This window comes from Phalacrocorax aristotelis, chromosome 1 (genome assembly GCF_949628215.1).
Source record: "Phalacrocorax aristotelis chromosome 1, bGulAri2.1, whole genome shotgun sequence".
Taxonomy (NCBI): Eukaryota; Metazoa; Chordata; class Aves; order Suliformes; family Phalacrocoracidae; genus Phalacrocorax; species Phalacrocorax aristotelis.
The window spans coordinates 216,321,652-216,336,136 of NC_134276.1; the positions used below are offsets into that span (position 1 = coordinate 216,321,652).

General features: G+C 39.2%; 1 protein-coding gene across 2 annotated transcripts in view; it reads right to left on the reverse strand.

Moving 5' to 3' along the window:
• The window catches only part of CHCHD3 (coiled-coil-helix-coiled-coil-helix domain containing 3), a 165,526-nt gene that overhangs the window by 122,097 nt on the left and 28,944 nt on the right, over window positions 1-14,485 (reverse strand). For both annotated transcript variants that reach the window (XM_075081691.1, XM_075081690.1), the window contains exon 3: window positions 13,751-13,835. In XM_075081691.1, coding sequence (XP_074937792.1) covers window positions 13,751-13,835 — 85 coding nt within the window. The remainder of the gene's footprint in view (window positions 1-13,750; window positions 13,836-14,485) is intronic.

A 14,485-nucleotide genomic window follows, 5' to 3' on the forward strand; every position in this document is an offset into this window, starting at 1 on the left:
ATCACAGAATCATTAAGGTTGGAAAAGACCTCTAAGATCACAGGTCCAACCGCCAACCCAACACCCCCAGGCCTCCTAAACCATGCCCTGAAGTGCCACCCCTACATGTTGTTTGCACACCCTCCCAGGGCTGGTGACTCCCCCACCTCTCTGGGCAGCCTGTGCCAATGCCATTTATCTGAAAGGCAATGTCTTTTTCTTCACCAAAGTCTCAGAATGACAATACAAAGAAGCTCTACTAAATTGAAGTGATTCCCTAGCACTATTTACACATTAAAAAATTTATTCTCTTTTCACATAAGACTTTGCATACTACAGGCGAAGGGGGCTACTCCTAACATCAGTAGCAATCACTTCCTTTAAACATCTTTCCTAAAATTTCATTTCTAAACCCTATCTTTCAGATTATGCAAATGTTAGCGGAGGGTGGGGAATCATTCTCCTGCGCTGTGAGGCCATGGTGTAAAAAGGACTCATTTTGCCTTCAACTTCTTTGCACTCGTACTGCCCACATGTCCCAGGTAGGCAAAATTTATTTTTTTAACCTCTAATTCACTTTGCCTTTTTGGCAAATTTTTATGTGAATTTTATTCTAAATGACTCATTGCTCTAGGTGAGGACTGGAGGGAAAACCCAACATATTACTAAAAAACCATGGAATGGGAATGCAGAAAACTCCTCTAAATTTAAGATCGGACTATAACCTTCCTGAACTTTGGTTCAGTATGTAGATGTCTCAAAAACCACTCAGGTAGAACCTATCTCTCACTAAGTACAAGGGAATTAGGACTGGTAAAGTATAAAAAGCAAGGCAAACTAAAGCTTTAAAAATGTGGGAATATGAAATCAAAAAAGGAACCTGCAGGCCAAAGCAAGATGTGCAATCATTTCATGAGCACTTAGCCCAAAACCATTCAAACGTGACTGCATGGATCCAAATTGCTGTCCACTTCAGGGACCACACCACGCACAATCAACGTTCTTTGACAAATTCACTACAAACGATCAAGAGCTCTCATGCTTATGGTGCACACAGGAAGGGAGAAGAGATCAAAAGGTACCATAATGCTTGCAGTCCCTGTCCTGTCAAACCATTCTGAGTAACGCCACTTGTCCTATACACGAGCAGGCTGCAAAATAAAGCCCTCCAACTCTAACCTGATGCTCTCCAGACCTAGTGACTGGCTCCTCCCTTCACTGTGTAAGCAAACCGCAGCCCGGCACTTGCCAGTACCATGGCAAGCGTCCCAGCTGATTTACCACAGCTATAACATGGAAGCCAGTCATCTTCCAGCACTTCCGAATGAAGTTAAAGAAACAAACGAAAAGGAGGAAGAGGAAGAGAAAGGCCAAGTTACACACTCAGGATATAGGTTGGGAGGGTCTCTTCGTCCTCTGAGAGGAGGCAGCTGCAGCTCTGGAACTTGCAGATTAATATAATGAAAAAAAAAAAAGATCAATAACTGTTCCATGTACCTTTTATACTTTCTGGCAGATCTACCCCAAACTGCATATAGCAACCTGAGTGAGATTTTCTTACAGTCTTATACTATATTGCTGTTACTTTCCTATGTTTGCACTTCATATTATTAAATTTAACAAGAACTCCACTACTTTATTCCACATCCACTTCTTTCTCACGGTGACCTGTTTCTCCTTTATGCTAGCCATACACATACACAAATTACCTTTTCCTTAATCAGAAATATTACTGAACACATAAAAGTGGTAACGATTCCAAAATTGATCCCTAAGCAGCAAGTAAACTTTTCCCATAACGTTAACTTCTCCCTCCAGTATGTCCCACTACACTTGTCTTGATCAGTCCTGAATTGCCTTATAATTCTTACATTAGCTTCAGACATGTCCAGTAGCAATAACAAGGAGGGCAAGGTACGAAGTGCTTTGCTTTACTCTTTCTTTAGGCTGAGTTTGTTATCCAACCCAAGAAAACACTGAACTTAATACAAAATATCTGGGTTAAGACTATGTTCCACCTCACCCCACTTAACCATCTCTTTCCATTCTCTCAATTAACCCCCACTTCAAATGCTATACTTCTCAAATCAGCCATAAGAACGAGTCCAAGTAATAACATTCAGTGGAACATATTCATTCATTTCCTTTTTCCAGCTGCCTTCCAGTCTCAGCATTACATCTGTCAGTTGAAAAATCTTTGCTAATGGCCATGTTATTTCATGTGCCAGTCCTTGATCAAAAGATCAAAGACACTAATTTCAAAACTCATAATTACATACAGCTCTTCAATTTATCAACAGTACTTCCATGGACAGCTTGTTAATACGTATCGCGTATGGACACAGGCTCTTGTCAGTCTGACGGCTGCTCATACCCTACAGAAGATGGTTGACTTGACTTTCTTCATTAAGATGCTTGGGGTTAGGGTTTTTTTGGCAGAGGGACGTTGAGAGGGAGGACGAGTAGCAGGGAGGGAAGGTTGTTTGAGGGGATTTTGTAATTATACTTCATAAAGCCACTGTTTTTAAACTGTGTGCTGATAGATCAGTGTTACATAACAACAAAATAGACAAACTAATTTCTACCTTTATGCCAGAGGCATGCAGAGAACCTAAGTCAGAACAGTAAAACTGTTTTACATAATTTGTGTGTGTATTTAGCTAAGACTTCTCCCAATATCCACATAACTCCACTTGAAATTACTTTCCAATTTAATATCACTCCTCTTGGGATCTGCAAAGGCAGTCATGAAATTACGACAACATTAATTATCCATTAAAATGAAGTGACAGTTACAAAAGTTTGTATTATTATTATTTTGTATTATTATTTTTAAGTGCTTCTCTGTATGTCTACTCATTTGCTACTTTTCAAAATGAAAAAGCTCAGCAGTTTGAAAGCAAAGGTTTGTTTAAAATTGCCAGGGGGAACAGTTTCCCTCGTCCCTACTTGAATCTAAAACTATGAAGCAGCATTATTTTTGTTGACGTTCTCTCCAAATAAACTCACTGACTTCAAGTCATTTTGCCATCTCTCCTAGAAATAAACTTATCAAGATGAAGCTTGGTATACAAGTTGTCAGTTGAGATGCCAAGTTTTAAAATCGAAGTGAAAAATAATCCTTTGAAAATCGGGATTTATGAAGGTAGGAGTGAATTATAGCGCTTTCTCCAATTTCCACTTCCTCTCCCTGAGATTCATCTCCATATATAGTGAGAACCAGGCAAAATGGTATTAATGGAGAGTCAGACCAATAACAGAGTCTTGGAGAGTAACTCTACTATTGCCAAACACTGTTTTTTTTCTTCACAGAAAACAATAAGTAAAGTAAATCAGGCTTGGAAGATAGCTTGGTATTTCCAAACCCTCAATCTCATAAGCAGCATGGCTGCAAATGTTTTCATGCTCCCTTGGCATTTTGCAGGTAAGATCGCACGCTAAACTTTTACAGTTTTAAAGAGCAAAAAGGTAAAAGGCAGCCCCATTCAGAAGACAACTTACGCCTCCATTATAGAATTGTCTTTTCAATAGCTGGCTGCCCAAAGAAGCATCAGTTACAAGAGCTCACCTGACCACAGGATTTGTTTCACAGGTAAATCTGTGCTCAAACCCAAAATGTCTTCACGCTTAATCTTGGCCTCTCCCCTTGCCTGCAAAGGGACAGTCTTGACCCAGCCTGACCCTCCTGTGTCAGAGCAGTATTATCCCATAATCCTCCAGACTTCAGTAATATTATAGCTGTCAGCGAATAAATTCACTTCTAAACTGTTTGCTGAGAGTGAGATCAGACAAGGGAAACGTCTGCTGTGAGAGAGGGGAAAAAAAAAATAAATATTTGCGATAGCATGACTAGGAAGGGGGAACAGGACAAACCCAGCCTGTGGAAGCGAGGCCAAAACTTGCCACTTTCTCCACAGATGTTCCCCAACCCTGAGGCTTGTGGCCTTTCAGACAACCAAAGAAAATAGGTTTTACTATTTTTATTTTTCTAAACTCAGTTATACACACAAAAATTGAATGTTTTGTTTTGGTCAATGAGTAACCCTCATCACTGCCCAGCATTATCCAAGTTTTGATCTCTCAGATCAATATCCATGTTTTTTTTCCTGATACACTGAATGTCAACCTTTTTCTAGTATAAGATTCCCAGCATTTGTGGAGGACAAATCATACTGTATAAAGGTGAGGCCCCACCTCGAATGCTGGGCTCAGGTTTGGGCCCCCCGGGACAAGAAGGCCCTGGAGGGGCTGGAGCGTGTCCAGAGAAGGGCAGCAGGGCTGGGGCAGGGTCTGGAGCACAAGTGTGCTGGGGGGCGGCTGAGGGAGCTGGGGGGGTTTAGCCTGGAGAAGAGGGGGCTGAGGGGAGCCCTTCTCGCTCTCTGCAGCTGCCTGAGAGGGGCTGGAGTGAGGGGGGGGTTGGTCTCTGCTCCCAAGTCACCAGCGATGGGACGAGAGGAAACGGCCTCAAGCTGCGTCAGGGCAGGTTTAGGTTGGAGATGAGGGAAAATGCCTTCCCTGCCAGAGCGGTCAGGCCCTGGCACAGGCTGCCCAGAGAGGTGGGGGAGTCACCATCCTTGGAGGGGGTTCAAGAGACATGTAGATGTGGCACCTGGGGACATGGTTTAGGAGATATGGTAGCGTTGAGTTGGCAGTTGGACTTGATGGTCTTAGAGGTCTTTTCCAACTTCAATAATTGCATGATTCTATGAACAAAGATAGAATAATTATCCACAGGCTACATAAATATGACAATGGAGCTTTACTTCAAACGTATGCCTTGTCACAGCAGAGTATCTAACTTTTGACCCCCCAGGGAATGACAACGGCAATAAAGAAGTTTCCCTCTGAAAGCAGACTTTTTAAATTATATTTTTAAGCAGTGGTTGAATCTCTCTGCAATACTTAGGTCATAGGAACCTTGTCAGGGAAAGGACGACCAGAGGAGGCAAGCTTTGGTGCAAGTCTGCTGCACCAATTCTTGCATTCTGAAATATGATAATCAATCAGGTAATATCTTCAGCTGTTTTGTAAAAGAAATTGTATGGTCCCTCATGCCAGAAGATATTAAACTCTCATTCTTGACCTATCAGAAGTCAAAATTATTATAATCACGTTTGCTGCTTCAGGAAGTTTTTCCAGTTTTCCATCCTACTGTCAGCAGCAGAGAAGATCTGTTTTTCCTGACTGTTTTCAAACTTAATCTAAACACTACGAAGAGGTCCCTATGGCAGACTAGATTACAACTGTTTTCAAACAAAGTAGCTTTTTGTCTCCCGTGACAAGAACACTGCAAGAAAAAGCCAGTCTTCCAATTTAACATTGCTAATTACCTGGGAAAATATAATCGTTTAAGAAAAATAATCTACTTCAAAAAGGTTTTCACCACATTTAGTGCACTACCCACATGAACTGAAGATATATTAATATGCTTGTCATAAGTTCACCTCAGTAAAATACAGAATGAATATTGTAAATAAATAATTTTACTTTTTCCTTATATTCTCCACACCTACGCCAGTAAACTAGAATAAACATGTTATTAAAACAGAAATCAATAGTAAGCTTTGAAATATACAGTAGCACAAAAAGGTCAAGCCCCAGTATTGATTTTAATATAACATTTTTGGTGTGTAGTTTCCCAAAGGGTTCTTCTCTAATATTGTTCCTCATTCTTCTTTCGCTTTACATTTTTGCTGGTGAATTTGTCGTTCTCTTCTGCAAAAGCTGCCTACTCCAAGAAGTTTACTAAGAGTTTGTCATATATGCAATGTAATGCTGAGACATGACAAAACAAGGTCGGGGGGAAGCACTCAGACACATCAGAGCATCAATTAAACCATAAAGTGAACTACAGTTATATAGGGACCCTCCCCCAAGCACAACAACAACAACAACAACAACAACAAATATAAAGAAGCTAATGGCTGCAACTTAATAACCTACCACTGAGAGCCACCTTCCTGCACCAGCGTGTACATATTTTTAAAAGCTGATTTAGAGTTTAGAAAGATTTTCTTTAAACAGATGAGGATGTTTAGAAATACAGAGGTTGCAATAAGTTATCCAGCTAATGACAGATAAAATGCCACACCATATGGAGCCCAGCTAGCCAAGTAGAACAGACGCAAGCAATTCATTACCAGGGAATGTTTGAAAATCTATCATCTGTATTACTCAAGAAAAGCATTTTTCATGTGGCTTTCAAGACAAAAGTTACCAGAGCCATCACAGGAGACTAGACAATCAAAAAATAGCAAAACCTAAGAGTTTACAAAAGCCATCATGGAATCACAGAATGGTTTGGGTAGGAAGGGACCTTAAAGATCACCTAGTCCAAACCCCTGCAATAAGCAGGGACACCTTCCACTAGACCAGGTTGCTCAAAGCCCCGTCCAACCTGGCCTTGAGCACTTCTAGGGATGGGGCATCCACAGCTTCTCTGGGCAACCTGGGCCAGGGCCTCACCACGCTCACTGTAAAACATTTCTTCCCTATCCAATCTAAACCTTCCCCCTCTCAGTTTAAAACCACTGCCCTGGTGAAAAGTCTCTCTCCATCTTTCTTATAAGCGTCCATTATATATTGAAAGGCCTCAAGGTCTCCCCACAACCTTCTCTCTCCAGGCTGAACAACCCCAACTCTCTCAGCCTGTCCTCATAGAAGAGGTGCTCCAGCCCTCACATCATTTTTGTGGCCTGCTCCGGACCCGCTCCAACAGGTCCATGTCTTTTTTGTTCTGCTAATTGGCTTTTTGGTGACAATATTGGAAAATAAGCAGAGGCAAATACAGGGAAGAAACAACTGGGATCACAACCAGCAACCACTAGAGGACCCAGAAAGGTGGACAAGGACTGAATAACACTACAGAAAAAAAATGCAGGCTTGTACCTGTAGTACAAGGTAGTTAGGAGACACTGAAACACTCCTGAGGCTGCAGACAATAGTTCTCCTCTGGATCTGCTGGTTAAAATCATTAATCTCCAAATACCCACCATTTCCCACCCACTGACCAGTTATCACCCACTGACTTCCCTTCACAAGAGATCCTGGGAATGTGACCCATTCAGCTTCAGATGAAGTCACCTGGAGAAGTTCAGGTGTGTTCCTCAAACCACATCCATGATCTTAATTTAAACAGAATTAATCCTGCAGGGTTGAGACTGTCTAAATAGATGTTTTAAAATAGATTTAATATACACTGTGTAACTTCTACATACATCAGATCCTTTTTAATGAGATTTTGAGCAACAGTTGCACAATGCTTAGTGCTAGTCCCGATAATTCATTACATTTGTCACGCCTTAAACAATTTCAGAGCAGACCTAGCAACGGAGTTATTGAAGGGCCAACAAACCAAACAAAAGGTTACTTTCAAACCTTTCCCTGCCCTAAAATTCCTACTTACAGTAGTACTTTTCCCCTAAGAAACAAATGCTAGAATCACTGGAGATATGATATAGGAGAATCCAAGTACAACTAAGCATAGGGAAAGCAATCATTTGGGTCTCTTGGGACAGTCATCCATCAGTAAACTGCACAGGGACATATACTTGGCATGCTAAGAAAATTATATGCATGTATATATTGAAACCTTGAACAAAATAAGCTTTCTGCAATATTGAAAGGGCTCTCATGCACAGCCTTTTGCAAAAACAACTCATTCGACATATCATTAATATTTGCCATGTGCCAAACCATATTTAAAAAATGGAAGTTAGGAAACACTTGCCAAGCGAAAGAGACTGAAAACCCACAAATATAATTAGCATAAGCTAAATGATTAGTAAAATAAATAAGTCTGAAATGTCCCTGATTTTCAGGGGGAAGGGGGGAGAAAGGTAAGTAATCATTCATGAATGTTCAGTTTCTATGGGAAATCACATCCTTCACTTGCCTCTGAAGTATTGCTTTGTGTGTATTTTAGTGGAGGAATCCAGCAGTCTGACGAGGTTGACAGTAGCTAAAGTTTTATTAATATGCTGATGAAAGAAGTTATTTACTTTTGCTTTTTCAAAATACTTTTTCTTCTGCATATGCCGTTCATAATGCAAACTCTTTATAAACCAAAAATTTATTGAACACCATCAGTACAGTATCGTGGACTGCAACAAATTAATAGTTTCATATTCAAGAACAAAGTTAGCCTATGTAGTAGACAAAATTCCATTCAGTTTAGAAGTTAAAGATGGGAGAAGGGAGATCACCTAATTCCCAATGCCTCTTCTCCAGAGACATAACGTTAAAATTTTTTACTCATTGACTTCTTGGGAAATTAGGAAAAATGCTAAATATTTCCTGAGCATGTCCAGAATAAGAAGAGAAAAGGTACAAGTTATTACTACATATTTAAATTCAGAAAACCGGTTTAAGAGGGACAGTACAACAGTTCCAGTACCATGTTCTGGCAGTAAGAGGCAAACTAGAGCAAGCCAGACACTGAGGCACAACAATCAAAAGTGGAAAAATTTCAGATGCATCTTGCTGACCAGAAGCAGCTTCTCATCACCCAAGTTCATGAGCCATCACACCACCTGGTACAGCACGGGGCCACCTCTGTGCTGTCAGAAGGAATGCTTCCGATTACCTCAATAGGAACAGCTATTTCAGACTCTCATCACCAACATCAACAAAATTATTAAAATAAGAGAGTTCAACTGCTGTGACAAGACACAGTGTCATGATCTACATCTGCAAGACTACACCTCAGGAGGAAATCCAAACAGCTAAAGGATTCAGAAGTTTCACTGTCATATTTTGCATCATCTCATGTCACAGCAAATAACTAGTTTCACAAACTCTCCATCTCTTTCTATTATGACACTGGAAATGGAGTTAAGAACTTTGTGAAACAAAGACACTGCATCAACAATTATCATGTATTACCTGTCACTACTGTCAAATTCACGTTCTTGTGCCTTTTCTCTCATTTTTAAGGGTCTCTTCTTACAGAGTTGTGTAACAGCATTTTTGGCACACGTTTCCGTGGGGCAGAAGCCTGCTTCTTTAGTAGGTCTGAAGGGACCACACATACCAGAGGCAGTAACAAAAATCACACCTAGAAAGCCTTTTAAAAGATGCCCAGAGCAGTGACATGTGTGGTTTGCTGAACCATTCAGGTACTAACCTACACCTCGCTTTCAGTAAATACGAAACCTTATAATGAGTGGAGTCTCTCTGTAACACTGTAAGAATGGGGAATATTTGTGAGAGGTACTGACATGAAGTGGAAACAGACTATAGAAATGCCAAAGCTATATTTTTCTCTGGGGGGAAAAACCACATTACTCTTTCCTCTTACTTCTGCTCAGAACACAAAGAAGCTCCCCAGTATTATCAACTGTAAAAATAATAGTATTATTGCTACCCATGCTATAACACCAACAGCGTTACAACCTGTATGTTACCTTGAGTATTATCATAGAGTTGTAGCTCTGACACATTAACTGGTCTCATCTCCCAACACAGTCACTGCAATTTCTGTTGCAATCAAATAATAATCAATTAAACTTTTATAAATGAAAATACTTTTAAGAGGAAACATTTCAGATATTCAAGAACCAAAGTGAGAAACAACAGCTGGGCTGAGTAAAGGAACAAATAAACTAGAATCAACTTTGGCTCCTCAGTGGGGTTTGTGGTCAATGTGTCTTCATTATGAAACGCAAGACAGAGTGAACGCATTCCTCTTTTCCACAACTGACCGGAAAGAATCCCTACACCGGTCAGCCAAGAGGTCCGGCCTACTCAAATAACCCGTCTCCAACACTAGCCAGTAGACGCATGAGAAAATATAAGACATGAGACAAGCAGACATCCTTCATGTACAACTCTGCTCATTTCTGAGAGAATAAACGTTGCTTCCACCTAAGATGAAGGAAAGGAAAAAAAGGCTTCTATACACAGCAACTGCATTCAGCCAGTCTATCTGATTAAGTAGGTACATTCTCAGTGGACAAGCAGCTGAAAGGCAGCTTTATTGAAGCACTTCCAGGAATGTTCATCCATCAGTTGGACTGCAAAAGCAGCGGGATGAGGCAGTGTCCTGGCCCAGGACAGGCAAACGCAGGAAATTCAGCCACTGGTAATGCTCAAATCTCCATCAACGGACTAGACGCCACACAGGTTCTCATGACAGTAGCTATAAACCTTCATATCAACTTGCAATGCTTCCACAACCTCCATGTGGACTTTCAAATTCTGGGGGAAGAAAACCCTGTAAAGGTTCATCATTATTTGTTGAGAAATTTAAGTTCCCAAGGAGCCTCCTGATTTTCATCCTACTCTCACATAGTCACAAGTTTTGGCAAGCTACATATCCTCAGCCAAGAAACATATAGGTTTGTAACCATACGCGAAGCAGCATACAGAAATAATATGAAAGACCAATGGCCATACCATTTTGGACACATGGTCTGAAGTAGTGACTTAGACCCAGCTTTATGTATAACTGTTCAAAGTCCCTTTAAACAAAAGCTGGGTAATCCATGTATTGTGAGTGCACTCACAGCATTAAAATACAATTTGAAGAGTCACCCTTTAGCTCCAATCCCAGAAATAAGCACAGAACTTAACTTTATGTAGTAAGAGTAGCCCATCTGTACTGTGTAGGTATATGTGAATAAATAAATTATATAGCAAGTTAAAGTTTTCTTCAGTCTGAAATGAGTAAAATACTTCTCACAATCAGATCAAAATGTGGTCATACACTGCATCCAGAAGTAGTACTGAAATTAGCTAGTAGACAGTTGGAATCAAACACCACAGAGAGTTGCAAGTTTCAGATATTTATATGCTTAAATGTTGTTTCACTTAAAGATTGGAAAAAGCTACATTTTTGAGAATGGAATTAAAATGTACTCATGCAAAATATACCAACTCTGGTAAAAAAAAAATCTCATAAAATGAAGGCAAAAATAAAAGATCTTTAATTTTGTGTCATACACCCTCGGCATGTCTTAAAAGACAGTCAAAGAAAAGTAGTGGGTTATCAAATTAAATTGTTAATAGATTAGAAGCATTAGTGGTTTTTAATACTACGATATCAGTCAGATTCACCAATGACGGGCTTATGTCCCTATCATACCATACCTCTTCAAAATAAAAAAATAAAAAAAAAGAGTAGAAGTCCAGCACTTTGACTTCTTTTTCCTAGATGAAAGCTGCAAATCTTATGTTCAGAGAGTCAGGCCTCATTGTATTCATTTCCCCACCAAAGGGCCAACATCGGCTCGTTGCTACTCACAGAGACATGAGACGCCAACACGCTTCAGTCCAACCGGCCACGCGCAGCTCCAGTGCCTTTGTACACTGCATCCCTCCATATAAATTGTGAAACCTGCACTACACTGCGTTCTTTCTTGTGCAACTATTGACATACGAATACTATAAGCTCTTCTCTGCTAACAGTTTCCTTCCGTTACATGTTTTAAGCACAGACCAGCTGGGAACTCAGGCTTTGTTCTGTTTTCCAACACTGCATCGAAGTGTTTGTATGTTTATTATGAATAACTACAGCTGAGAGAATCTTTTCCTTTTCCTCTTTATATTACCTAGAACACTCTGCACTGGGCAACCACGCAAGACGGAAAACACCTTCTCTGAACAACGTGTATCTGGCTCTTAAGTAGGTACTTCACAACTGAAGTCCAGTAAAGATGAAAATTTATATCGACTCCGTAAGTGCACAAGCGTCCAGACGATTGGCACAGCAGGTTGCACAGAAGACTATTTCTTCCACCTGAAAGTACGTATCCTGACTTGAGAAAGAAGATTGCACAAACATCTCTCATGCCCCTGTATTGTGAAGAGATTTCTTTCTCTACTAGAATGAAAGAGAAGGGGTAGGTATGCTGAACCTGAACAACAGAAATCTGTTCTTAAAGCGATCGACAGAGCTGCATTCACTTCCGTCTCAGAAGAGAATGAGATGAGAATGAGATTCTTATGAGAAGAATAAAATCCGGAGGAGAACAGCTCCATGTTTGCTACAGCATTTCTTGAATGCTTTTAAAACACAAACCTCAACCAGAATTTAGCCCATGAAGACCTCAAGTAATAGCTAAGTAAACATTTCCATCTTTTAAAGTTGTTTGATCATGAAAAGAGCTTCTAGAATTTGGTTAAAATATATTTTTTATACTGGGTGAAAACTATAATAAGAAATCCTTGCTTATTGCTAAAAAAAAAAATATTCAAAACTAGAAAAGGATTAAAGCTCCTAACTATACTTGATATTTATAATTTTATTCTTTATATTTTTATTTTTTACAGCTGGCATTTCAAAAGCACAGATTCTTCAACCTAAATTTTAAGACAACAAAAAGATCTTACAGGATCTTTTAACATGCAATATCTTCCTCACTAATCCTTCGCCAAATAAAAGGGAAGACTGCCAGCATTGCTCCCTACAAAATATAAAATCAGGTATACAACAAGCCAGTCTGCTCCCTACCTTTCACAGATCAACGCACAACCCATGAAAACTAAATTATGGAATACTTAATGAAAATTACTGAAAAGCGTCAAATGACAAAATACTGAAGCTGCAAAACAGATATTTCCATACCGTAATCACATTTAGCTGAGCTCGTGAGCAGTCAACGTTAAGCTCAGATGTTACACAAGTCTTCCTGTCAAAGCCCAGTTCAAAAGAGGAGTGATTTCACTGTACCATATTGATCTCCTTTATTACTGATTCAGGAAAAAAAGGCCTGATTTTTTTTTTCCTGGGGCATTTATATAGTCCTATCTAATTATATACTCCATCAACTTAACTCAATTAAATAATAATATAATGATGTGTAGGAAATAACTGATACATACGCAGGCAGTTTAAGTAGTACTAATTACGTTCTAATTTTTTTAATTCATCATAATGAGCCTTTCTTCCCATTCCCAGAATGGAGGACATGTAGGTTAATATGTACATTCAGTGCATCATATTATCTATTTAGAAAAATCACTGAAAGAAAGTACAAGTTAACACCCAAGTCCACCGAGTTCACCATACAGCCAAACTCGATTTCAGACTCAAACAGGAAATGTATTAATTGCTAATAATCCCACAGCAGCACACTAAACATTGCAGAGGATATTTTAAAAACGCTGCACCTAAAGTCTGCCAGTGCATTCTGTACGAGTCTACCCTGTCTTTCACAGTAACTACAAACTCTGCAAAAAAAAAAAAAAAAGAACATGCATAAGAAAGTAACGTTTCACTACGCAGGAAGGACATCAAAAGGGTTTTCTACTAGTAAACTGTTTTAATGCACTACTTTGTACCTTCAAAGCACTATGCTGTGCTACTAAAGCAGTTCTAAACACACCGCAGCTCACAGAAATACCTAGAATTCACAGAAATACCAAGAATTACCATTTCTGCTGCTGTTAAAATTTACCTTTTGATCAAACAGAGGGATTGTAAGTAACCCGCCTCTGCATCACTCTCAAGCTATTTCTGTCTCTGCACCGCAAAGTGAATATTTGGACTCGGGAGAAATCAACAAAGACTGAGCTTAGAAGACCACAAAAGAGAGTCAGGCTTATGAGGTCAAAAGGGATTTAGATCAACATTTTACATCAACTCTTACAAGGAAACTGCAGTTAAGTTGTTGCTTTAACACGTATTTAATATCAAAACTTGCTATATCACCCAAAGGTCTTACCTACCGTTTTGTCTTGGGGCACAAAATTTAACTGTTTATAGTAGGTAGATGAATAACAAAAGCATTAAGTACATGTTTGTTTTAAACATTGTTATCAACAAACCAACCTTCTCTTTTGAGCTTCAGAGTCTCTCCTGGCTCGTTCCAGTGCCAATTCTTCAGCTATTCTTTTCTTTAGTTCTTCATCATTAACTGCAATTAGAAGAAAATTAAATGAAATGTTAACAGAACACAACTTATTCCCAATTACAGAAACAACTGCATAATACAATGCTCTATTTTACTTTATTCTTTTGTAAAGCAGTTGGAGCGCTTTCTTGTGGCTTAACCACCTTTCGTATTTTAGCATACAACACTAGAGAGCTTTTTAAAATTATTCTTAAACAACTTTTCAATTACTGGAATCTTTTGAAAATGGAAAAACATACAGTATATGTTACATTAATCACATTTTTCTTAATAAATGTGTCTTTATAAGGTAAAATTAGGGGGGAGGGGAATGGGACTGAAACCTACATAGTGAAGTCATAAAATGTGGCTTTTTATTCATATGGAACCAATGGAAACATCTTCCTGTGTAATGAATCAAGTATTTTCAGATGTATATTTTACCCTGCAGCGCATTTACAACATCCTAGATACCCACACTTCTAGTTTCTATTGTTACAAAAAGATTTTGCCTCAAATTCCCCCAGTTTTGTTTGAATGAGCAGATGTGCAAGTAATATTTTCTTCATTTAGATTACATCAGATGAACTAGTGGAAAGTCTGGTTCAGAACTGAAAAATTAAAAAAAACAATAGGGAAGCTACTTCTTCAAGTCTATGAATAAACTTTTCCAC